This window comes from Vanessa cardui, chromosome Z (assembly GCF_905220365.1).
Source record: "Vanessa cardui chromosome Z, ilVanCard2.1, whole genome shotgun sequence".
NCBI lineage: Eukaryota > Metazoa > Arthropoda > Insecta > Lepidoptera > Nymphalidae > Vanessa > Vanessa cardui.
In genome coordinates, this window is record NC_061154.1 from 10,293,622 (window position 1) to 10,320,152 (window position 26,531).

Here is a 26,531-nt window from a genome sequence, read left to right on the forward strand (position 1 = left end):
TCCAGAAAATAGTAAAAAATTAAATATTTTATTTCACAATGGAGATTACTTCTATCAAATTATACTACTGATTTTACTTCTGTAAAGATTGCTAGCCGAGATGATACAATAGTTAAAGCGCTTGGATCTTAACCGATAATTGCGGATTCAAACCCAGGCAGGTATCATTACATTTTCATGTGCTTACTTTGTGCTTACAATTCATATCGTGCTCGGTGTCTGAAGGAAAACAGCGTGAATGCATATGACTAATTTCAACGAAATTCAGCCACATGTGCGTCAAAAGCAGCGTGGTGGAGTATGCAACAAACTTTATCCTTTAAGGCAGAGGAGGCCTTTTTTCTCGTTGGAAAAACGCATAACGCGCTTCCCCCACGTGATGGCAAGTGGGGGGTGTGTGGGACTCCCAGGAGACTTGGACGCCGAGTGCGCCCAAGCACACCGGGTTTACGCCACGGGATCGCTTACGCATGCGCGTGACTCCCTGACGGTCGGCCCGCCTATACGGGCCTCCAACACCTAGGGCGGATTCCCAGGATACTGGGACCCTGGACCCTGTGGCGCCTGGTCCTTGAGGCGGGGGGAGAATATAGAACCCTATCCTTTTCCCCGGTCGTCTTCTGCGAAGCGAGTCAGGCATTCTCGCTCCCGCTCCACAGTTTCTATCTGCGACATGACACTTTCGCAGGAACAGCGCATCTATGACCAACACATCTCGCTACCGAGCATGGCATTGATAACGCTCGGTAGCGAGACGTCTCTGCCCAAAGTCGCCGCAAGGATTTGCCTCTGGGATCCCCACGTAGCACACTCGTACAGGGTGTGGTAAGCTGTGTCCACTGGCGCACCACACTGAGAAGTGAGAAGAGAAGTGTCGCCGTAGTCCACGACACCGTACCCTCTGATGCCTTTCTGCAGGGCCCGATTTTTAGCGGTTAGGGCGTCTATCCAGATCGGGGCACCGTACAGCGCCATCGACCTCACTACGCTGGGAGAGAGACGTTGGCATAGCGACCCCAGCCCACGCACATTCGGAAGGAGGCGACCGAGAGCGGCGGCGGCGTTGATGAGCCTCGGGCCGAGATGGACGAAATAAGGCAGAGGAAGCCTTAGCCCAGTAGTTGGGAAATTGCAATTGATGTCGTTTTTTTTTTAAATGTTAATTTTTTCGTCTGATATTCTTTGGTCGCTTAAAGTTCTTTGAATGGACTTTTTGTTAAGATTTTAAGTAATAAGCATAAAATTTTATGTCCTTTCCTATGCACCTTCCTGGTAGTCAAACATGGTTCCTATCAAATTTCATCAAACTGGGTTTAATACTTGGACTGTGAAAAAGCCACAGACCCAGCAGAGTTTTTTCAACATAAGTGTATTTTTTTATGAAATAAAATATCTTGGAATAAGAATAATAAAAGACGACATTGATTCCATTTATTAAAGTTTACATAAAATATATAAGTAAGAACTGTAACACAGTATAACATAGTATTTAAAAACAATTAATACAAAAAATAAACAAGGCAAATATTATCTAATAATGTTAGTAACATAACTATTTAAAACTATATGAGCTACAGATAAAACAGGGTTAACTTTATTCAAAACAAACCGTAACCCAATCGAATAAACTTATTGAGTGTAAACCAACTAACAAATGATTCATAAACGATTCGAGTTCTTAGTCCCTAAACATCTATAATAATCATTATGTTAAAATTGAAGTGTAACTTCTAAACTACTACTACTACTACTCGTAGTTAACTGCTATAAACTAAACTACATACACCGAGATGAGAGATTATAAGCTAAAGTTCACTCTTCAGAGATGATTATGACTTACACGACGATGGTCACACGAATATACTTAATATCGACGTAAATCGTAGGCTTGGACTCTGGTTACCATAATCATCTTGGAAGTTTCGTGCGTACTGAAGCGTCGACATCGAGCTAAGCTGGAAACGCCTATGGAAATTATACTACAAGCTGATTCAAAAAATTTTATATTATAAAACGTCGATGTGATATTCAAACAAAGTCAGTTGTAGAAACAGTTTGCTGAAACAAAATCAACCAACAGATTTTAATAAAACAATTGTTTGTAAGGTAATAAAGAATATTCGAGCGCATAAAAACAAGGTAAAGATTACTGCAATTATGCAGTGAAAACGAAACTAAATAAAAGCAAGAAAGAAAACTGGCTCTCCCTTCACTCTGTTACCCGATGTTAGAGCATCTGCTTAGAACAGGTTTTACCGGGAGGGTGGTACTAACCCAGGCGGACTCGAGCGAGTCCTACCACCTATGATCGTCAACAAATTCTACACCGCACGGACCAAGATAACCTTCTCCAATCTGTCCCAATATTTACCATAATCCCATAAATGATATAAAATTAATAAGAAAGACTAACTTAACAGTATTCAACCTCGTCAGACAGTTTGCAAATCAGCCCATTTGCGTAACATTTATATAGAAAAAATATATTCATACCGTCTCCTCCGTTATATTTAACAAATTACATAATAAAATTATATATATTAAATCACAGCTTACATTGGCATCAAATAATATTATACACAATATTAATTGTTATTTTTAAATTGTTGTAAAACCTTCATGTTCACTCCTTGTAATTTATTTTTTTCTTATCTGTTCGACATTATGATTCCGTACATTATTTGTCTTATATATTTAAGTATAATTAGTTATATTCTAAATCTAAATTGTGTAGGTTTGGTTGTAAACTAACGCGACAGAAACTTCGTATTGCCTTTGGCCAATGCTTCTCAAAGTGTAAGCTACGATGATCTACAGAACATTTGAGAATTTGCGAACTTGGGCTATTTCTTTTTAAGCATGGTGTGCTACAATATCTATACAGGCCAATGTCAAAAGAAATAACACTTTGGATCTTGTCGCGTATGTATGCGTGTAGTTGAGCATTGCTTGTGCGTTTATTGTACTTTATACAGCTTGAATTAATTTTTAAAATATTATGAAAGTATTTAAAATGATCGACCTTTTCTTATAACCAGTAATTACAACTACAATATGACCTACACTTAATAAGTACCAAATAGGTACTACCTAATTCTTATTCTATCTAAAAAAATATACATTTTTCTCCTTAATAAATAACATTATAAAATCTTATTTACAAAATAACGAATTATTTATTAAGAATATTATGATTTAGTAGATTTAGTACATTTTTGAATTGTGCAATTATAATATATTGAACAGAAAATTAATATATATTATTTGAATACAATTTGAAAGAAATTTCTAAGTTTATTCAACCATTTTCGTCTCAATTAGGTACATTACATATTTTTTATATTATATAAAAATATTTAATTATAAATTCTCATATAAAATAAAGTTATTTTTTTCTGAAACGTTAAAAAATAATTAGGTTATGTATGGCATAAAAAGCAATTACATAAATTAATAATAAAAAAAGAAAATTATGAATTTAAATTAACTTAGAGTTTTAAATAACCAAATTAACAATCATAATATAATTGCAATTAAATGCAAATTAGAACGTATAATTATTGAATATTTTTATATTTCACCGTCATTTGATTTATTACGTTTCTACTGTAATAAACAATTTAAAAATGATTGATTTCAGCATAAAAGTAATAATATAGAGATAATACTATAGACCTATTTTAACATCTAAGTATCTACGTATGTACACACTACTCGTTTTTGCCTCATGAGTGACTTAGTTAATAACCGACAAAATATTTTCAATAAAAAACAAATATTATACTATTCCTACCGTAAAACGCATTAGCAGTATTTATATTGCTGAGAAGGTCCAGTGATCAGGACAACAGAATCGTAACCGAAAATGTTTTGATTTTGAATTTTCATCTATATTATTTTGGTATATTCGGTGAAGAAAAACATCACCTTAACCATCAGGTAACCTTGTTTTGGATAAAAATCTATATAGACATGCGTCCAATCTTATCTCTCAATGAAGATTAGGTCTTAGTGCAACAGTGTGACAAGTTTACTGTTACTTTACTTTCTTATATATAACCTTTTTACTGATCTAACTATATGCAACACAATAATCATATATAAGATCAGGTCAATAAATGAAGAGCAATAATTTATGTGTTCAATTTAAACACTGCTAATGAGCACCTTATAATAATTTATATCTAAATTGAAATATACCGAGTTAAACGAACGAACATGTGGATTAATTTTGTAGTATAATTTCATACAAGCAAAAAAACCAACAGAAAAGGAATATTAATTCGTTACGTACTAGCGTTTCTGTTTCGTTTATATGGGGTAGTCGAATTAAGTTTTATATTGCAAGAATAAAGATTTGACCTAATTCAAAGATCAACCTCGTTGGGAGTGTTGATTTTTTTCCGTCACTTGGATTGTTAAGTTCATTGCTGATAGTATCAACAGTTATGATTAAATTGTGAATTGGAGTAGGTCTTTTCTACGCTCCCGGAACAACCTGACAATTATAAGTTAAATGTTGTGATCCATATGCTTTATTTGCAACACTGGTCTCTTCATGATTTTAATAGGAATAAATGATTATAAAGTGTAATTTTTGGTGGTCAAAATCAACATCAAAGTTTAATTACGACTTCCAATATATCCTCATATAAACTCGGTATATTTTCAACCAATATATTTTTATATCTTTATTAATTTACTTTCTATCAAAACATTATAACGGCAAACTATAAATTTAAGCTGTATATTATCTCTAGAAGAAACTTGGAACTTCATATTTTTGAAGTATTAGTGGATTCTTTATTCGATTTTTTTTTTCTGTTGACAGTCAATATAACTCAAATTTAACCCTCCATGTGTACATGAGAACAGTATCAGGTTGCTGTTTATTTTAATTTTATATGAGAGTAACAAGCTTCTTCTACCACATATATTTACAGAGATATATTTTTCTTATCAAAAATCTACTATTATTTTTTGAGCAATTCATGGGATTAGACAACTTTTCATTCTCTAATCCCACGAAATATAGTATATTTAATTATATTTTAAATCAATAATCTTAAGGTAATCATAATGTCGAGCGGACCATTAAGGCTTAATATGATCCAAATTGTTATTATTAAAATCTTACTTTATTACAATTTTCTCCATTTTTTCCGAAAATCGCTCATTTTATAATCGCGCCCTTTGATATGCCTAAACAGTAAAAAAAAAAATATTTTAATTTTTTATGAGCCTATACATTGAAAGCTTCCAACGATTTTAAGATTTTATCAACTTACGTCTATGTAAAAATAATTTTAAAAAATACAAAATATATAAATTTATATATGTATATAAAAGTAATATGTGCTTGGATAGAGGATCTGAAATCCTTAAGGTGCAGGAGCTGCATCGATTTCTGATGAATTGAAAGATTCTTCACTCAGAAATTCATCAGATTCCCAGGTCCAGTCTTGAACCTGTAATTGCACCGAATTAAAATAGTTTCAAGTATCAAAATTTTGTAAATATATTAACAACAATATAATACTTACATTCGACAATATAGTCTCATATTTAAACAAATCAAGATCAAGATAGTCGACAACTCGCGTAGCATCACAGCTTAAGTTGGACTGAGATCTTATCTGCAAATTAAACAAAGAATATACATTATTTATTTCAAGGAAAATTTAAACAAATATTTATTCAATTAATCATACCATGTTATCCAAAACATTGACCAGATCGTGAATGTCCTCAGCAAATGGGTCATCTTGTGAATCCGAACTTGCTTGCGAAGGTGCTGGAGACCCTGAACAATTAGATCATGTTTATTTATTCTCCATAGCATTCTAAAGGCCATAAGAAAACGAATGACTTTTTGAGTGATTGAACAACTTGAGAATGAGATGATGATGAACGAAAATGTTGATGTAGTGATTAATTATTGACCATAAATTGAAAGTGTAATGCTTCTAGATTGAATTGGTATTGGCTTTGATTTAAGATTTGTAATTGTTTAAATAAATTAGGTACATACAATCCTCTTCTTCATCATCGTCACCCTTTTCTGACTCTGGTGGTAGTTGAAGTAAATGCTCCACCTCAGACCATTCCCTTCCTGTATCATCATTTGAAATGTTATTTATATGCTATCGAGCAATATGACGTATTTATTTATTTGAGTATTTCTAAGATTACTCACCGTGATAAAATTTTATAATGTTGAAAGGTTCGTTTTCATCTGTTTCCGGTAGTCTATTTTCAGGTACGTTATTCCGAGCCTGTCAAAGATATACTTTCTTGAGATTGTCAAACTTTTATTATAATTATCTACTATACATTATTTTCAAAGACATTTATGTCAATCCTCATCTAGTTCTCGATCGCCTCCCTAGTCTCTGTCATAGCATCAGTTCTACTCTCATTCCAAAGCTAAAGCCTAAGCTCTAGCTCCTTTCCCAGTCATAGGCCTAAGGCAGTCTAAGATTCGGTCTCAGTTCCAACTCAAGTCCTAAATACAGTCTATTCCCAGTCCGAGACCTAACTCAGTCACTGCCATCATTTCATTCATTTTATGCCCCATTAATAACTAATGCTCTGTTTTGTTTTGAATAAATAATACAGAAAATACAATAAGTAGTGTACGTACTAAGATGTTGGCATCATCGTTGCGTTCAATTATCGGACTACGATTCGGGAAACGCCTCGCACGCTCCTGATTATGGTCATCACCTCCCGGTGGCATTTTTTGCACGTTTAAGAATCTCATTCTTTTGTTTTCGATGTGGTCACTCGAATCTTCTTTACTGAAACGTTTTCATAATCAACATAAGTATGATATTTTTGTTATTAAATATAATTACAATTTGTATTTCATATAATTACAAAACGCACAGCTAACAAAAGCAAATAAAAGTATCTACACACATAATTATTAAATTTGTCTACATTTATTTATATTTAGAGAATCACAGAGCTGGCAATATATAAATAACATATAAATTACTAGGAACGCACGGCTAGCGAGAATGTACATCTACCTACACTTAAATCAATACGAGCGCACAGCTAAGAACACTGTAATACACCTAAACATAATCGCTTGGGGCGCACACCCAGTTTTAATGCAATAGCGATACTTCATAACAGACAAGACAATATTATATGTTTACACTTAGATGTATGTTATGACCGGTGCACAGCTATGGGTAGCCTATACATAAATATTCCTTCATATTAATAGTTTAGTTTAGCCTGCGCAGAATTAAATTGCGCAGTATTGAACTGCGCAGGTAACTCCTATTAGCTTAGGGACAAAGAGGGATCCAATAAATCAATAGAATTTCATCGAGAATTATAATATACTTAAATATTTCTATCCCTAAATTCTAATCTATCGTTATAAAATTATCTAAATAAAAATTTTGCATATAATATAAAACATATAATTACGAAATCCATTCAATATGTATAAATGTACAAAATAACAAGTGTTACAATTCGCGCATACCATAATGAAATAAGTATATATAATATAAATAAGGAACCAAACAATAAAAATAACACTTACGGTTTCCAATGTTTAGAACACGATTTAATTTAAAAGAATCACCAATACTGTTTTTGTTTACACGGAACAATTGTATGCGATTATTTTATTAAATCTTACAATTTTTTTTTATATTTTGTCACACGTCACAGTACTGTCAACGCTGAGGGTAGAATGCCTAGATTTTCCGGGTGTAGCTAGATCCAGGTGCGCATGTCTGACCTGAAGCCTCTCAATGATTCGATCAATACAAATCTCTAGAAGCATCCATTGTTCCGCGAAAAAAGCATTTACAATGCAATACATGTCAATATATGTATATTTTTTTTGTTATAATTCTTTTAAGACTTATTTTAATATATATTTAATAAATATTTGGTTACGCTCTTAATATTATAAGTACCCTGAATTTACTACTTAAACTGGTCACGACAACGTTTCCTAATATCATTATAATTACACTGATCACATAAGAATCACAATTTTTGTACACGTATTGATGTACAATGCTTGGTATACCAGGTGGGTCTATAGAGAAAGTATTTGCAGAGGAATTTCTTATGGAACCTATTTGAGCACTAATCATTTCTCAAAGTTAATCTCTTAAGGAGTTTGAATAGGGAATGAAAATTTTTATGAAAGTTAGAAATATGGAAATTAGTATGTATGTAAGCCTCTGTTCATGAATAAAAGATAGATGTATGGACTCTACTGGAAATTTATGAACCAGAAAGATAAATTGAGGATTAAAGAAGTTTCTATAGAAGTTTGGTTTTAATGGTTGAAATATAGAAATCGATATTTAGGTCTTTAGTTTATAATTAAAATGAAACATTTAAAGCATTTTTGAATGTTTATGAAATTTTATGAAACATTGAAGTCTTTTCTGAATAAAATGTTTGTCAATATTTTTATCTACAAATCTAGGTTCAAAATAATAGGTACATATAATCAGTTTTATTATAAATTGTGATAAGATAAATGATAAAGTTTTATTAAGAATCGATACATAACACTAACTTTGCACTAATTTGAAGTTCGCGCCAATATTTGGACGCGGCCATTTCTCAATTTATTGATTCAATTAAAGCTACGCATGCGCAAAGGTAGCCGTTTCTAGCTAACACTGAGACTGGAAATCTAGGCAGTCTAGTACTTGCTTAACACTAATACTATCAACACGTTCCATTAGACACTTATTTAATTTTTCAGAATTGATTAGTGCTTAAAATAAAAGTGCTTAAAATCATAATTATTTAAATTTTATTTGGAATGTATGCTAAAACAATAACTTAGAAGGCAGTTGTTTTAAAAATTGTAAGTGATTTTTTATATGAAATTTAAGATCATGTTATTTCTCATACATGGGATTTTAAATGTCATTTTGGTGGTATAGTTTATATTATCTTTTAAACTTTCGCATATTTACAAACGGATGAGACATTTCTAATACAGAAGCTTGCAGTTGTTGGTTTTGTGTTAAAGTTATTTTTGATTTCAGGCTTTGCCCTCCCCCTCCTTTAGTCTAATATAAGGAGGGGGAGGGGTGTGAAACTGCGCCTTTGCTGCACTTGGCGGACGGAGTAGAAAAAGTATCTCAGATGATTTTTGAAGGTATAATTTATAATTGCTTTCAAATACCATAGTTATGTTTAATCTGCACAACACTTTAATTGAAGAAAAAAACCGTTATAAAAATCGTAACAAATTATTTCTAAGGCAGATTCTAAAACATTTTAAACTGAAAAAAAAAGAGTAATTATAGTGCTTAATTGCCTTAATTTTTTTATTAATTGCATGATATGTTGGTTTCAGGTATTTCACTTCCCTTTTTTTAAGTCTACGAAAAGGAGGGAGTGGGCTGTGGGGCGGTGCATTTACCGCACGCGGGGAGTTAGGCGTATCAAATATTGTTGATCTTTTTTACAGGTATTTATTTTTCATTTTAATTTAGCTTTTTTAAATTGTTAATATTACAATCTGTATAACATCTCATAACTTTAAAGAAAAATTACCTTGATTTATGTGATTTATTTTCATTTACATATTACTATTTCTCTTTCTAGGTCCTCGGTGCCTGCTTATTCAGCACCGAACAGCCGGTACTGTGCGCGTTGAAAGTTTTCATATGAAGCTTCAGATACTTCAAACTGTTATAATACGCGCAATCTAAAGAGACTGGTCTGGAGTTAGCCTCTCTACTATGTAACCTCTTAAATATAATAATCAACTAATTTCTGACCGGTAAACTTAGATCGCCCGTATTGTAATTAAGACATACATATGTTGCTTTGTTAAATACATTCTTTTATTTAACAAAACAACTGATTACTACTATAACTAATTATTGTGTACCTATATATAGTTCAGGGCGGGTTTGACGTTCTCACTTGTCGATTCCCAGCCCTTGAAACTAGTAATATAGGTACGTGTTGTCAATAAATGTTTGAAATCAACACACTGTTGAGCCACTAAACATCAACCATAAGTATTGTAATTATGGTTAAATTAGTGTTAGTTGGCCGCAAGCTATTACTGTATGTTACTAATTGACAATGTATGAGGTATTCGTAAAGGATTTCCCTGCGCGTAGTATTGTAAGCAACAACGACGGTATGCCCTCGTTTTCTACGATACTACAAAAACTGTAACGTACGTTACTGTTAAACCATAAGGTCATTATACATCGACCTTAAATATTGTAAGGTTCATTAAATGTTGGTTTGTTAAATATAGTCAAATATTTAACAAAACAACCACTCATTATATTAAGGTAGTGTAAGTTACTAATGAACATAGCATTGTATCATCAGCTATGGTATGCCCTTCGATAAGTAGTTTAAGGACAAAAAAAAATTAAAAAACTAAATAAAATGTAATACACGTTGTTTCATTTAATTTCACTTAAATTTTAAAAACAACTACATCACTTTTATTCAAACCAGAAGCTACAATCTTAAGCCATTAATTTGAAATGTATATACTCGTATATACTAGCTCACCCATCTACACGTTGCTGCGGCTCAGTTATTATAATATATTGAATAAAGTTTTTAACAAGTCTTTAGTACAACTAAATTAATATTTTCGAAAAAAATCAAAATAGTTTCATTCATTGATTGAATTTTTTTTTTTCGCAATATCTAAAAATAATTGGTAAACCATCGAAATGTAGAAATTAAGCTCAAACCAACATCTCATTTTAAATTATAATTTGTAATCGATTATTATTTTTTCAAGTTTAAATTAGGAAAATTTCATCTTGTCTGAGTACTACTTTGAGTATTACTTTGTGTACAACATTCCTGGTTAACTTGTCCTTCGCTAAAACGGAGACACTTGAACAGGCATTATACAGCTGTCCCTGTGAGAAACAAGGGTTTTTCAAATCCAAACCGAAAATAGATATGGTTGGCCTTAAAATTTATTCATGATCATCGCAAAAGCTAAACAAATCGGAAAATGGGGCATTTCAATCGGTATTGGAGATTCTGACGCTATCAGTGGAATATGTGGCAACGGCACAATATCTCCTTTAAATTTTACCGTCAAAATTTTTGCTTCTAAAATATTTTCACATTAGTTACATAATGGAGGGGGGTTTAAATTGGGTATAAAAATAATAAGTGGTAAACCTGATTGATTCTTGACATTAATTCAAAAGATTCTCCATGAGCCTTATATCTGACAGCAGTGGTGAGTATGGAACTACCCATCGATTATCAATTTTCACTTTATTTGTAGAATTCGACATTCGCATTGTAAGTATGTGACCACAATTCTCAGGATCTCTGTATACAATGGATCACCATCGATATTCGTCATAATATTATCGGTAAAGGGTTTTGGAAAACTTTTCTTACATCTTCCTTCTTTCATGCATGCTGAAAGTCAAAGTCATGTCATGTTAAAAGCACCACACGGTACGTGGATCATGTGACTGGTAACAATATCAAACAATCCTAACTCAGTTAGTGGATCCGAAATTTTGGCAGAAATATTTTAGTCTCTTTCTTCTTGACATATTTTATCTTCAAGCCAAACCAAAATATGAGAATAAGGCAAACCTTGCTTTTGTCACTCCAAAGAATACAGACAGCAACGTATGTTTCAAAAAATCTGAATATTTTACGATTAAACAGCAAATGCTCATAGAATAAATTTAGATAAAATTTGATAGTATACTTATATGCTAATTAAATTTTTACTTTCCGTTTCAGGATGCCTAATATATCTTACGACATATATTATAGATTACCGACAGATATTTAAATTGCTGTCAATATTTGTATGCGCAAATCTCTATAGACCAACTGACCATACTATTTTTAATTCGTAAAATCAAGACTCTTTGTGGTGTTTGACGCTATGCTTACAGTAATATAACATACTGTATACTGAATTACGGTATATTAATTATATGTAATATATCATAACATGATTCCCCTAACTCAAGTGTGCAAGTGCAGGAGTTTAAAAAAAGTTTTACTAAAAACGATGATGATTCAAACGATGATTTTTGCTAGCTATCAAATTTGAGTTTAATTTAAATAAAAAAGCCAATTAACAAGATGCTAAAAGATTAAAATCTACAATGGAAAATGTTCTGGCAGAATTAAAAGCATTGCAACAAGTAAGTTACTGAGTGAGCCTTAATAACCAAACCCCATAGAATATTGTTGTATAACAATATATGAACAATACAGATACTATAATACATCTTAGGTATGCTATTTAAAAACTGGCATCTAAATGTCTACGAGTATATTGTTCTTAAATTTACAAGTAAAGTATAAATTCCAATTTTTAAAGCATAGATTTATCATTAGTTCTCCTTAAAATATACTACTAAATTTTTGCTTGTAAAAATTGCAGATGAAGCAATGATTTGGTTATTATCAGTTCCTTGATGATTAATAGGCGTTATTAAATACGTGCTAAATAAAACAGCTGAAAGACAGTTTTAAAAAGTTTTTAGAATTAGTTATTACTTAAATCGCTGAGGACTAGTAATACTAACATTTAGTGCTCGAACTTAGTAGTCTGTGAAATCTCCCTTAGTATATTGATTGAGCTAAACCTACGCATGCGTGAATCTATCTTTTTCTAGATTCCAATGGACCTGGGAGCCCAGACATTCTAGTGCTTGTTTCGTCAGTGTTTACACGTTTATTTGGTAATTATTATTTAAATATTTAATAATATATCAGTGTTAAATTTTAATTGTACATGTTTTATAGTTTTTAGTTGATTATAATTCAAAACGTGTTTAAAAGCAATGACTTTCGTAGCGGCTCTTTTATAAATCATCGGTTTTTTTAATAAGCCACTATGGAAGTATATATTTTTTAAACAATTTTATATTTTTTAGATTAAACATATTATTATGCTTTGATATTTTTTAAATATTCACAAAGAATACAGCCCAGATTATTATTTTTGGGTTTATATATTTTAGAAAAGTTTTGATAACTATATTAATTAATATTAAAACTACGCCACATAACGTATAGTTTTGTTTTATTTTGAACAAGTAAATCTTTTTTAAAAATAAAAACTTTTTTAGGCTTACCACTCCCCCTCCTTAAGTCTGAAGTAAGGAGGGGGAGGCTTGGGACGCTGCGTAGCTGATGCAAGGGACGGAGATGGCGCAACATGTACTTTTAATGCTTTTAGAAGGTAAAGTTACAAAAAATCTAAGTCACCAAGTCACCAATGACTATTAAAAAGATGCAACAAATTTTAGTATTAAACTATAACTATAAATTTTTTGGTATTAACATGTTACCTTTTCATTTTTAAGGTACTGGTGCCTGTTTCTTCAGCACCGGGTGGACGATGGAATTTTAACTTAATTCGACAGACTTTTAATATATAGTATAATACGCGCCATCCAAAAAGGTTGGATTGAAATTAGACTATCCAAGATGGTACTACTTTCCAACTCTGACGTGCGCGTATTTAATTTAAGTTAAATTTAAGGCTATATTATAGAAATGTCATCGCTTTCTTCGGTAATATTTGCACAAATATAGACAAAAAAAATTTACTGTGTTTCATTTTAATTTATAATAATACCTTTTTCAGCTATTTTTTTAAATATAAAATCTTATAATGATGTTTACGATAAAAGAGTCATATCAATTATGAAATTATGAAACCTTATTTAATTTTTTTTATGTCAAATATTCTACATTACTTCAATTAGAATTGCAGCTTGCCAATTAAAAAATAATTTTATTATTTTTTTCATTATTTCCTTATTAAAGCAGTACTGTAGCTGCCTAAAGGGCCAGTAACTTATTTCTGTTCCTATTAATTTATTATTTGTAAAATTTTAATAATTAAGAATATTGCACTGAAGAATCCTCTTTATTATATTTTCTACACATCTATAATCACTAGGATAAAAATCTTACGCTATTAACATATAAATATTCACTAATTGATACTTACGTGTTAACTCCACCGCAACAAAAAAGAATCTTCCATTGCAATATTGGTTAGGCTAGGTTTAAATTAATCCGTGAACTAGTATCTCGCTCACCCCACTTAGCTCTAGGCTCTTTGGTCAGATGAGAGAATTCCTGGTGGTAATCCGGGGAAAAAAAGAACACACGCTACAGCTGAGACCAATAAAATCCAAGAGATCACGCAGTGTATGCTTTGTTAGAGATCCGGGCTATCTTAGAGGTCCATTTAGCTTGAAAAATATCAATCAGACCTACCAACGAGGCGACGAAAAGATGATGAAGGTGGGGTTCCAAAGAGATGGGGCGGACTATACGTCAACAACATAATCATAAAAAAAAATGTCGAAGCATGCATGGCTTGAGCATGGCTGCCTTAGGCGCTGCGGGAGAATTCGTGAAGCATGAGGAGGGTTGGTCGAATTGGAGAGGCGAATCCTAGGTTATTCAAACTAATAGAAGATGATAGTACTAGCCAGTTACAGGAGAGTAAGAATGATGCTAGACGATAAGATTTTGAGATGGCAAAGGCCATATTAGATGGTGCGAGCGTCGACACATCTGTCATAGGCTGGGAACGGCCATAATTATCGTGGGTAAATAGAATACCAGGATGTGGATAGACGATTCACATAGTCAGGAATTTCGATGAAGACAGCGGAGTAGAGAGTAGTAGTCACCTCCTCAATCGAGCTTGCCAAAAACCTGAAGGACCACCTGACACCAAATCAAGGTAGTTAACTATGGCATCACACTAGTGAATTGGTTCCACAGGTATCTCGACCATGTCTACTTATTCTAATTTCCCTAAGTATTTCCAGCTTAATTGATAGAGTGGATATTCATGATAGCAATATCGATCGCAATCAAGGAATATGTGACTGTACTGCCTGAATGATAAGAATTCTTATGGAATTAAAGCAAGGACCACAGCTTGTTTCTAATTTATAAGTATAAAAAAAATTGTAAAGAAAAGAAGCAACCGATTTGGAATCTTATTGTCCACCAGATTCGTTCCAAAGAAACATGGTATCCCTTCGTTCGTCCTCCAACTCAATTTGATGACAAACGCAAGCTGATAACTGAAATACATCATCAAATACAAAAGGAACCAGTGAAAATATTTAGAATCCCCTCCAGCCTTATTCATCAGTTTTCTGCCCATATCAGCTTGCTTGTGATGAAAGTACTTTTTATTATTTCAGTTGGAGCAGTATCTATTTCGAATTTACGTGGAGTGTCAACAATTAAAGTAATAAATTTTCACTAAACCAGTTTTGCTACTGAGGGTTTGATGGATCTATCACGGTGCTTTTTTGAAAAACCTTTATGTTGAAATACACTAAAATCCGTTAGGACATATTTTTTGTTTCTGTATCGTTTTGACTGCAACTAAACGCTTTTTTGAGCTGATATTGACTTCATATACTCAATAACCTTTTATTTCCTTTCTGGCTCACGTTTGTACAAGTGCTGCTTATTTGGACTTTCAAACGTTAAGGCACCTTGTTCCAATTTTGAAATAAGATATCATTAGTAAACCTTGTACTGTATTGTCCAAATAAACGCCAGTACATACAAGGTTTTATTGTAATAAAACGTATCTGAGTTAGTTGGGCACTAAAAACTATTGGAACCCCTCATCTCGGAATTGATTGCAATTAAAAATAGTTAAGAAATGCTTCAAATCTACTCTGAATATTAATTATGAGTTTTCTTTGTTCTTTATTACCGTAATAAAATAACTATATAGCCGACAGTGTTGTATTGATTTAATGCGTTTTGCGTGGGTGCATCAGGTAGACAACGCCCAAAGGAGGTTTGCGGAGGATGGTGAAAGCAGACTCCTCCATACCCTTACCAATATAGGCAGATACAGTGGGGAATAACAGGACATTAAAATCAATATATGCATTTGTAATATGTACTCGAACATTCTATGCAATTGTACATAAGTTCGTCTCCCTCTCGCGAGCGTGGGGAGGTGCGCGCCGTGATACACGCAGATTAAATAAAAGCAATCATCGTGTAACTAGGGAGAATATCTAGGTACACTAGACAGGGGGTCCGAGGGCCGCTGTATTGATTTATTTAAAATATGAGAGAGGTCACTCGCGGAAGGGCAAGGCGTGGCATTTTCCATAGCCTTAACAAAGGATTCTGTATTCATGATAAGATACATTCTTCATACATATAGGTAGGATTGAAGTCAAGATTAGTTCATTGTTAATTTGTTGACTTCTATTTGCACTGATTATATTTAAAAGCATGTGATCTCAAAACTCAATGTACAATTTTAACAAATGGTTGAAGATCATATCATTTTCTTTTGACTGAGGTTGGTATAGTCAAGGTGCATTGTTACTTTTAAGATGTAACATAAGTAAGTAGGCAGATATTTTACACAGTGATACTTCACTTGGTGGTGGGCTTTGTGCAGGCCCGTTTGGGTGGGTACCACTTATAAGACATTTTCCTGCTAAATAGCAATACTTAGTATTGTTTTAATCCATTTTAATGGGTAACTACAGCCATAAATAACCTCTTAGTTCCCAACTTTAAAGGCGCATTTCTAAAAGGGCCAAAGTGTATGGTCAATAGTTACCACTAATTATTAGTTAGCCTATTAACTGTCAGGAAAACAGTCACAATAATATATGACTTGATGGAAAAAACGCTGAGTGTAGCAATTCATGTCTAAAAAGACATCTATAGAAATAATAATAAGTCATTAGTTGTCATACTTTTGGGTTTGTACTGTGCAAACAATGAGCAAGATGTGTACATTTTTTTCTTTTTCTGGAAGAGATTTCAATATCAAACAACTTCTCGGGATAATGCAGAGACTTCGTTTTGTCCCTCCATGGACTACATAGACCTAATAGATTTTGTATAAAAACATCAAAGGCCGACATGATCAAAACAATTTAGTACCCTCGATTTATTTTTGCAAATAGAAGCCTTGCAACTCAAAAATGCAGTGTCACCAATACTAGAGATCCATGGATAGCCAAAAAAATTTGGATCAGTCACTCCATCAAAACCTTTCTTTGAAAATAATATTATTTACTAAAGTATAGATATGTTAGTATTGAATTAAGTGTAAAATGCCGCCGGCTCGAAAAGTTTCTATCGACTGGAATCAGCAAGAATCTCAAAGAATCAGTAAAGTAGAAATAAATTTATATGCCTAAATGTCAATAAATAACAAGTCTACGCTTATTGATTATGAGTTAACGTACTTTATATAGGTAAAATCTATTAGAAACTGTAGACAATTTTAAATGGTTGTTTATTTATAATTTTTTTTTTTTATAAATATTGGACAACATCACATATATTACTCTGATCCCAATGTAAGTAGCTATAGCACTTGTGTTATGGAAAATCAGAAGTAATGACGGTACCACAAATACTCAGACCCAAGACAACGTAGAAAACTAATAAATTTTCTACACCGACTCGGCCGGGAATCGAACCCGGGACCTCGGAGTGGCTTACCCATGATAACCGGTGTATCGGTGTGTCGTCGATTTTATAATTTGAATGGTTAATTTATGTTTATAATTTACCTCGTGCATGGGAATATTGGGAATACGTATAGCAACGTGAAGATACCTGCAAATTTTGTATTAAAATCTGCCACGCGTGTAACCACCAAGCGATAACACAGAGTGATAAAATCAGCTCTTCAAAATAGAAAAATAGGAGATATGTATCTATCACTATATTATTTAATTTATATAATAACATAAAAAATGAAAATTAAAGATAAACTATACTAAACTATAAATTAGTTAATTATCATATAGTCAAATGACTGAACCGAATTTGATGAAATTTATCATGAGGTGTAGGCTACTTTTAAAAACCTTATGGCAAAACCCTAGTAACGATTTGTATCCTAGTGAAACGCGAGTGAAGTCACGGGTACAAAAACTAGTTATTTTATATTTTACAGTTAGCACATCAAAGTTTACTTTTTAAGGCGCATGTTAATAGTGATTAATCTGGTAGGCAGAGTATAGCTTGGAAATGTAATAATAAATAATAAGGATAAGAAGCTGAGCTTAGATGGCCCAGCGGTTAGAACGCGTGCATCTTAACCGATGATTTCGGGTTCAAACCCAGGCAAGCACCAGTATATATATATATGTGCTTAATTTGTATTTATAATTCATCTCGTGCTCAGCGGTGAAGGAAAACATCGTGAGGAAACCTGCATGTGTCTAATTTGATCGATATTCAGCACATCACACGTGCATTCCACCAACCCGCATTGGAACAGCGTGGTGGAATATGTTCCGAACCCTCTCCTTAATGGGAGAGGAGGCCTTAGCCCAGCAGTGGGAAATTTACCAGACTGTTACTTACTTAAGAAGCTGAGAGCATCTCGTATGTAACGAATTTATTTTTCATCAAAAGTCACCTGTTATATGATCTATGGAGTTTATGTCATAAATAGATTCCAGGTTCTGGATTTATCAATTGAAAAATATAGACATGCGCAAGTCTAACTGAACCTGACGGGGCCTGGAAATCTAGGCATTCTAGCCTCGGCGTTCAGTCTATAATGACGTGTGTTGTGTAATTATTATTTTTAATGTAGTAGAATCAGTGGAACGATGTAGTATTTGAATCAACAAGTATGTGCGGTTCATCCGATTGGATCTGGTAAGTATATAAATCTATATATTATATTTGTGTTTTATTAATTATAAGGCGAACGTAATAATATTATTTGTGTAAATGTATACTGTATTATGATATAAAATAGTAATAAAGTTATTTTTATTTAAAAGAGTGACTAAGGTATCGTCACCCTTAGACATATTTTTATTTTTTACTTTAGTAACATGGATTTTAAGTTAAAGAAAATATTTAAAAAAACGGTCACTTCACAAACCACAATAATTAAGTATAATTTTATTTTGCTGAGCCGATATATTGCCCATGCGATTGATGATTGTTTTTTATTTTTTTAAATTATTCGTATATGATGTTATTATACTCCTCCCACCCTTCCCTATGGGAGGAGGTGGGACGCGCAGCTGTTATGCAAAGGAGAGGGGCGAATGTTGTTGTTCCCAGATGTAGGCTTTTGTATAAATGTCATTTTAAAGACGCACGTGTAGTTCTTAATTCGAATTGTTTTTTTTTTAATTTATTTTTGTTTTGGGACTTCTTAACGCCAACGCTTTATCGTCCCCATAGTAACAATTTAACCATCAACAACAATAATAATAAACTATTAATCACAACTTATTCAAATAGTTTGAAACATATTTTTGATGTATACCAAATCCATATCGATAAAGAAACATACGTAGCTTAATTCACTTGTTTTTATTTAAGGTATTTTTTATGATTTGTTATATTACTTCTAGTACTTAGTTTTGATGCAGCGAAATAAATATTAAAGCTATAAGCTAATATTTAAGCTAAATATTAAGATTTTGATAATTTTATCAGTGGTTTAAGCTGTGTAAGTTTACAACTCATTTATAAATTAATCAGGATTTAATTTATAGATATTTATATTTCTTTTTAGGTTACGAGATGCGTTGACAAGTTTGAAAACAACGCGTTCGTAAGAAAGTACTCCTCAATTGATAAAATGTTCAACATCGACGACCATCTGCTTAACCCACCTCATATCAGCATTTGCGAAGCCTTGGTACATGCATTTCATGATGTCTGTTTTTTTGATAGCAAAATAATATTGATTAAGTACCGAACGAGTAAGATATAAAAATTTGTTTTTGCATTCAGATCTCCACTTTGAGCGATGACAATGACGACGATCTGCTGTTTTTCTCACAACCGCGTTCAAAGAAGAAAAGATACGGTAAATATATTCCTTTCCTTAGTATCAAAGAGTAAACTATATAAGAAACTAAATTTATTGACTCTACTTTCAGAGGAAATGTCGGACGCTTCGAATCCAGAGGCAACGGAAGGCGACGAAAAGGGTAAATATCACCATTTAAATTTATACTTAAAGTTTTCTGTAATTAAATGAGGTGTTATATTATTATCAAAATATCGTTTCAGTATTCATCGAACGAGCTCCGCGGCGAGATGAAGACGATGGAAGCATTTACTGGTATGATTACTACAATGAAATAGGTGATATGGACGAGGTATGAAATCAGAATGTACTATTGATAAATTACAAAAGGTTTTCGTTGCTATTTCCTCTACTTATTTTCTACAATAATCAATGTTTTCCAGGTCGAAGAGATATGGGAACCATCTGAAGACTACGCCTTTGCTAGGCGCATGGCTCTAAGAAAGATAGGTTACTAATACCGGCTTTAATGTTTTCTTGAATTTTTTACCTAATAAACCGAATATTGAAATCGATATTGATATTTTATTATATTTATATATTTTATAAATAGATGAGAATTGTATAATAATCGAATAAAATGTTGTGTAACAATTAAAAACATTTTTTAGTTTCCTCGAGATCTCCACTAACGCTCGGTAAAAGTGTTAAATATCATGAAATGGATGATATGGACGAGGTAATTACATCGAAATATATAATAATGATATGAATTACATAGAACTTTTTGTTCAAACAAACTTTTTCACTTACCTTATATCATAAGAATCTACTTCCTATAATAGTAACAATTATGTTTTACAGGCAATGGATTTATTCTGTAAATCTGAAGAATTAATTAATATTAATAAACACAACGCTGCAATACAAATGAGTAAAGGTAAATTAAATCGGGCTTAAGGCTACTTGAAGCTGTCAAAGCCTGATTTTGATATTAATATATTTTATTTTATTATTATATGTTACACGTAGATTAACATATATAAAAAAATGTATAGAGTCGAATGATATTTAATATTTTTTCAGAGTCCTCGGTACGAGCCCAAGCAGATCCTGTGCAACAGCCAGGGTTTCCTGTGCAACAGCCAGGATCTCCTGTGCAACAGCCAGGGTTTCCTGTGCAGCCTCCAGCGGCTCCAGTACAGTCTCCACCAGAGATCGATAAAGAATTTGATTGGTTTGAATATTACTATGGTGATTTTTTGATTAAAAAAGATGAGGATAAATGTATGAATTCAAATGAAGTAATCATTATTGATTAATTTATTTAATCTCACTTGTCATCATGTCACATCATCATGTGTTAGCAACTATAAAATATGTGTACAATATTTCCAAATGTAACTGTATGTGTACAATATTTCCAAATGTAACTCTCTAAGTGTTGACTTTATTCGTTTATAATATTTACCTTTTATTAAAATAAGAGAATATACATCGCTAAAAATGGAATAATGTTAAGGAAATTAGTTAAACTAATTTAATATGAGTAGATTTATTGCTAAGTACAAGATGTCCCTGTAAATATAACGTTAGAAGCAGTTTGATGTTTTCATCGTATGTAATTTGTCTCATCTCATGAATATTTAACCGTTTCACAAAACGGTGCTAGTAAGACCAGCTGATGGATCAGGCTGCTTCTAGAGATATCTTAATATATGAGTTTTTTAGCTTATATTTATGATTTGCTAAATATTATAAGATCTAGTGATTAGTGTATTTAAGGGTCTAATGAGGTCGTGTGCGGGTCGTCGTATATGAACAATTTTATCTTACTTTATATAGAAGACGCTCTTATTTATAATTAATATTAGAATTTAAGCAAATAGTCGTAAAACGACATTTAATCATTAAACAACTTGTCAGTTGATGGAACTATAATAATACAATCTTGTTCAAAGAATTGTCATAATAATTATGTCATTATTGCGTACAGTAAATAATAATTGGGGGTATGATAATTCTTTATTTAAGATAGATGTTAGAGGTAAAAAATATATTATAAGCATTAGAAAATCTAAGGATTATTAAGGAACACAGATCAATGGGATATAAACGAGTAGTTTGTAAATAGCTCACTTCCTAGCTGTAAGGTTGTACCATATTCTAATCTGTTTATTTAAAGCTGTAATCTATCGCTTTTGTTAAATCAAAAATCCTTTATTTATCTATCGATAAATTGTTAGGTTCAAGGTAAATTAAATCAACTCGAATTCTTTAAAAACCACCAGTTGCTACTGATCTTGAACGTGTAACAAAAGTAAGATTGTAAAAGTATTAAAATACAAACCAAGCATTTCTCCTTCCTCTCACTTTCATCATTATCTTTGTTAGACATAGAGTCATTTGCATATTGTTATAAAATTAGTATTTAATTAAATTCTTTTGACATCTCAATGTTTTAACGTATCAATGTTAGCTTATACAAATTATTCTATAGGTGGATATTTGTAAGATATTATTCAGATATAACTACGGCAACAACTTTAAATGTAGGAGTAACATAAAGGGGGCATACGGAGAGTGCAGCATCATGTGACAACATTTACCATTATAAAAGTAATTAATTAGTATTTAAGGAATTTAATTCAAATTATTATCTAAATGTATCTCAATGTCGTTCCTCTGTCTAGTGATATAATTCAAATATAAATGTTTAATTTAATAAATATATTTAATGTCTAGTTCTTTCAATGTCGAAATTACTGTGGATTTTAAATATATCTGTTCCATCCAATCTTAAGACTATTTCAAAATATTAACTATTTAAATATATGCAAATTAGAAGTCGTTTTATTTTTGTTTGTCTAGATTTTACTGTTTTCATTTTTAGTTAAAACTCAATAACCATTAATAAATTTGTCTTTTCATATTCACATGTAAATGCTTGTTCATATCCAATGTCTGAGCAATTCATTCTATTAAACTGAAACTTAGTGCAGTTATTCTTCTTCTGCCTTGATTGAATTCTATTAACGCATAATATTCGCACAAGCTGTATTAGGTACTTACATATTCCAAAGCGTAGTCGTATTCTTATTAAGTAAATAAAAATAGTAAAACAGAAATGATCATTTACTTTAAAACATTATTATTTGTATTTGCAAATGCGATTGCGATAAAAACTTAATTAATTCAAATGTAACTTTTTCACTCAATATATTGATATTGCTATTTAATTGAAGAAATTATATTAATAGCAATCAAGAAATCGGACAAGCCTTCAAGACGCCTTTACCTCGAAACGAAGTAGATGCCTTAGCCTTAGGAATATTTACAGAGTGTTACTTTAGTTTAAACAGACAGGCTACATAAATTCTCCCTTTTAAATTATACATGCATTAAAAACTAATAACAAAACTCACAGAAAGTTTGCATGAAACAATTCAAATCTTTACTCCTTATTATAAATCAAATGTTACTTATTTGTTTACTTAAAATAACTTATTTCATATAATTGTCACAAACATGATATGTGATGGCACACAACGACGAGTGACAATGCGTTTATATCTAATAAGCGAAGTTACTTCAGTTCTCATAATCATTCCTTTCTTACTCACTTTACCTTCGTTTTATGTCTCTCATAATTTTTTATATCGACATTTACGTTATTGATATCAACAAAATGCAATTCTGTGGATAACGAGGTTTATGAAATAAAAAATAAACAAATATCTAATCGTCATAAAAAAAATTGAAAACCATCAATTAATATTGTACTACAACCCAGGAGCGGTATAGGTGGCGCTAATTGGCTGACTACATTCGGAACCGAAGTGCGATCTCATAGGAAACAACCTCAGGACACTCACCTAACTCTCAAATCCGAATCGCCTCTCGAATTTCGAAGACCGAATCTTGTACTCGGCCGCGCTGTAGAAGCCATTAGGGCAACAGTCAACAGCAAAACAACACACAGGCACATCAATACTTTTCGATCTTATAACATTACATTTGCATTCAGAGGAAAATTATAAGCGAGTTTCAAACGCATTCGATGCACTATGACAATATCAAGAAGTATTAATATTGTAAATAATTGTCCTTTGAAAATTAATTAATAAAATTTAAAAAATAATTCGCAAATTGATTGTCTCATGTCTTGTTCGAAGAAGAATCATTGGAAATAATAACCATGATCAGTTAAATTGACTAATGCACCAATAACTGATTAGATTACAGTTCAATTAAATGAAACAACGTATATTACATTTTATTCAGTTTTTAATTTTTTTTGTCCTTAAATTACCTATCGAAGGGCATACCATAGCTATTGATTACAATGCTATGTTAATTAGTAACTTACAGTACAATAATAAGTGGTTGTTTTGTTAAATATTTGAATATTAAACTATCTTTACAATTATTATGGTTGATGTTTAGTGGCTCAATAATGCGTCGATTTTAAACATTATCGATACGTACCTATAAAACTAGTGTCAAGGTAAGAATCATCAAGCGAAAACTTCTTTCGCGACCTGAACTTATAGGTACATAATATTTAGCAACTTAAAGCAGTAATAATCGGTTGTCTTGTTAAATACATTAATATATTTAACAAATCAACGTTTGTCTTAATTATAATACGGACAATTTAAGTTGGCCGGCCAGAATTAGTTGATTATTATATTTTAAAGGTTACATAGTAGAGAGGCTAACTCCAGACCAGTCTCTTTAGATTGCGCGTATTATACTAGTTTAAAAGTCTCTGAAGCTTTTCGTGAAAACTTCCAACGAGCACAGAAACGCCGGTCTGGTGGTGATGAATGACACCGAGGACCCTGGAAGAGAAAAGATAATATTATTACAGGATATTTTAAATACAAAAGAACTTCAATATAAATAGAAACTTAAGAAATAAAATACCATCTAAAAAGTCACAAGTATGTATTTGTTAGATACTTGTCGCGCGTTCTAGATCGATTTCCACAGCGGGTTATATACTCCCTCCTCCACCTGAATTTTTCTTAAAGGAGGGGGAGGAGTAAGTCTGGAATAAAAAATAATTCTTATAATAATTGTATATTATTATTTATTGTTATCGAGACTTACTTCAACCAACCTTTTCAAATTGCGCGTAAAGCACTGTCTCAACCCACGCAGTCTCTGAATTGAGAATATTCGCGCTCGGAACCATAGGGTTTCGAAGAAGCAGCATCAAGGACCTAGAATGGAAAAAGATCTACTAAAATTCATCCACAAATTATCATAATATTACAATAGTAAAACGCAATTATTTGAGTTACAGTTTTTAAATAATTTCTTCATTAAAATTGTAAAATTAAAATACCTTATACCGTCAAAAGCAATTTCATCATATGTTCACCAGATACCACCACATTAATTGCACAGCTTTGCACCCCCTCCCCCTCCTTAATTATTTGAAGGAGAGGGAGGGTAAACCTGAAAATAATAATAATTTCATAAATATTGATAAAATACCTAGACATATTAAACTAAAAATATCTAAAGAGTTTTTATTCTAATAGTCGCGTGTCAAATATTGTGTACATTTAAAATAATGTAACAATTTTGATCAATTATAAAACGACATTGTATTTAACACAAAGCGAAAACTAATAAATACTAAATATAGTTTTAATAAAAACCATTGATAAAGGTATCAATGAAAGATATTACTTACGATTTTTAAAAGGACCGCTACTGAAGTTGTTAGTTTGTTCACTTACTTAATTAGTTAAACAAATAGCTATGATTTTGTTACTATTCAATTTAATACCTATTAATTGTGTGGTATTGAAAAATATCCAATATACGTATTAATAGTCTCGAATCAAGTGCCTGAGCGCCTAGATTCCCGGGTTCGGTTAGAGATAGACGCGTGCGTAACTTTATTACAATCAATACATTCAAGATCAACGTCCAGAAACTACGAAGGTAAAACTTAAATGGCGAGATCAAAATCTATACAAGATAACTGATTGAAAAATAATAGAGCTGAAATGATGCAAATTCAAATTATTATTATTATATACATGAAACATTATTATAAATATATAACTTGCTCAACTAAGTTCCTGTAACATACCATATATGCAATATATATCGTACCTGCTAAGTTGACTGACTCGTTTCTAAGTTACTTTTAACGGCGCTGGCAACGTATATGCTCCGATAGTAAAATTTAGCTTGTGTGCAATCAATACAGGCATTCCGCTAGATGGCGTGTTGTCCCCATTATTCTATTCCATGCAAGAATACTAAAAATATGGTATATTCTTTTTTTGAATACTGAATACTTAAAACTCATGTATACGGAAAAACCACAAGTATCACACAGTACACACAGTAACAGCCTTTAAATTTCCCACAGCTAGGCTTACGACTCTTTTCCTTTTGTGGAGGTTTGGTTGCCGAATTCCGTTAAAATTAGACAACCAGCCTCACCATTTATTCCTTCACGAGCAAGCATGAGACGAATTATAGACACAAATTAATTATATGAAAATTCAGTGGTACCTACCTGAAGATGCACGCGCTCTATATCTCTAACCACTAGGACATTTCAACTCTCTTTACTAGTGTAAAAAATTTGGTGCGTGGTTCTGACTTTATGCACGCTTATCTACCCATATAAGGGTATCTACCCAGATAAGCCTGCACACACTTATCAAATATTCTAACAAGAAACAGCAATACTTAG

The 26,531-nt window shown here is 32.1% G+C and overlaps 2 protein-coding genes and 3 long non-coding RNA genes across 9 annotated transcripts; 3 read left to right on the forward strand and 2 right to left on the reverse strand.

Moving 5' to 3' along the window:
* Positions 1-1,414: 1,414 nt before the first annotated feature.
* Positions 1,415-7,727, reverse strand: LOC124543359. Its single transcript, XM_047121558.1, has 7 exons — positions 7,565-7,727; positions 6,644-6,800; positions 6,197-6,275; positions 6,032-6,112; positions 5,712-5,803; positions 5,544-5,636; positions 1,415-5,468 (listed from the first exon to the last, which is right to left on the reverse strand). The coding sequence occupies exons 2-7, from the start codon at positions 6,761-6,763 to the stop codon at positions 5,382-5,384; spliced, it is 552 nt and encodes a 183-aa protein (XP_046977514.1). The 5' UTR covers positions 6,764-6,800; positions 7,565-7,727; the 3' UTR covers positions 1,415-5,381.
* Positions 7,728-8,704: 977 nt separating this feature from the next.
* On the forward strand, positions 8,705-10,431 carry LOC124543159. The gene is made up of 4 exons (XR_006967435.1): positions 8,705-8,860; positions 9,045-9,157; positions 9,359-9,472; positions 9,610-10,431. It is a non-coding gene; the product is annotated as an uncharacterized LOC124543159 (long non-coding RNA).
* Positions 10,432-12,616: 2,185 nt separating this feature from the next.
* Positions 12,617-13,581, forward strand: LOC124543347. The gene is made up of 3 exons (XR_006967451.1): positions 12,617-12,719; positions 13,110-13,222; positions 13,347-13,581. It is a non-coding gene; the product is annotated as an uncharacterized LOC124543347 (long non-coding RNA).
* Positions 13,582-18,569: 4,988 nt separating this feature from the next.
* On the forward strand, positions 18,570-22,162 carry LOC124543179. Of its 2 annotated transcripts, none has more exons than XM_047121259.1 (9): positions 18,570-18,687; positions 19,565-19,708; positions 19,786-19,861; positions 19,935-19,985; positions 20,068-20,156; positions 20,248-20,314; positions 20,476-20,543; positions 20,669-20,744; positions 20,891-22,162. In XM_047121259.1, the coding sequence occupies exons 2-9, from the start codon at positions 19,631-19,633 to the stop codon at positions 21,124-21,126; spliced, it is 741 nt and encodes a 246-aa protein (XP_046977215.1). In that variant the 5' UTR covers positions 18,570-18,687; positions 19,565-19,630; the 3' UTR covers positions 21,127-22,162. The 2 variants fall into 2 exon arrangements, with proteins under 2 accessions (XP_046977215.1, XP_046977216.1); XM_047121260.1 differs by having other exon boundaries at positions 19,565-19,690.
* A 2,053-nt stretch (positions 22,163-24,215) lies between these two features.
* On the reverse strand, positions 24,216-25,682 carry LOC124543317. 4 transcript variants are annotated; one of them, XR_006967445.1, is made up of 5 exons: positions 25,512-25,682; positions 25,158-25,270; positions 24,930-25,032; positions 24,770-24,857; positions 24,216-24,648 (listed from the first exon to the last, which is right to left on the reverse strand). It is a non-coding gene; the product is annotated as an uncharacterized LOC124543317 (long non-coding RNA). The 4 variants fall into 4 exon arrangements; XR_006967447.1 differs by having other exon boundaries at positions 24,734-24,857; XR_006967448.1 differs by lacking the exon at positions 24,770-24,857.
* Positions 25,683-26,531: the final 849 nt, after the last annotated feature.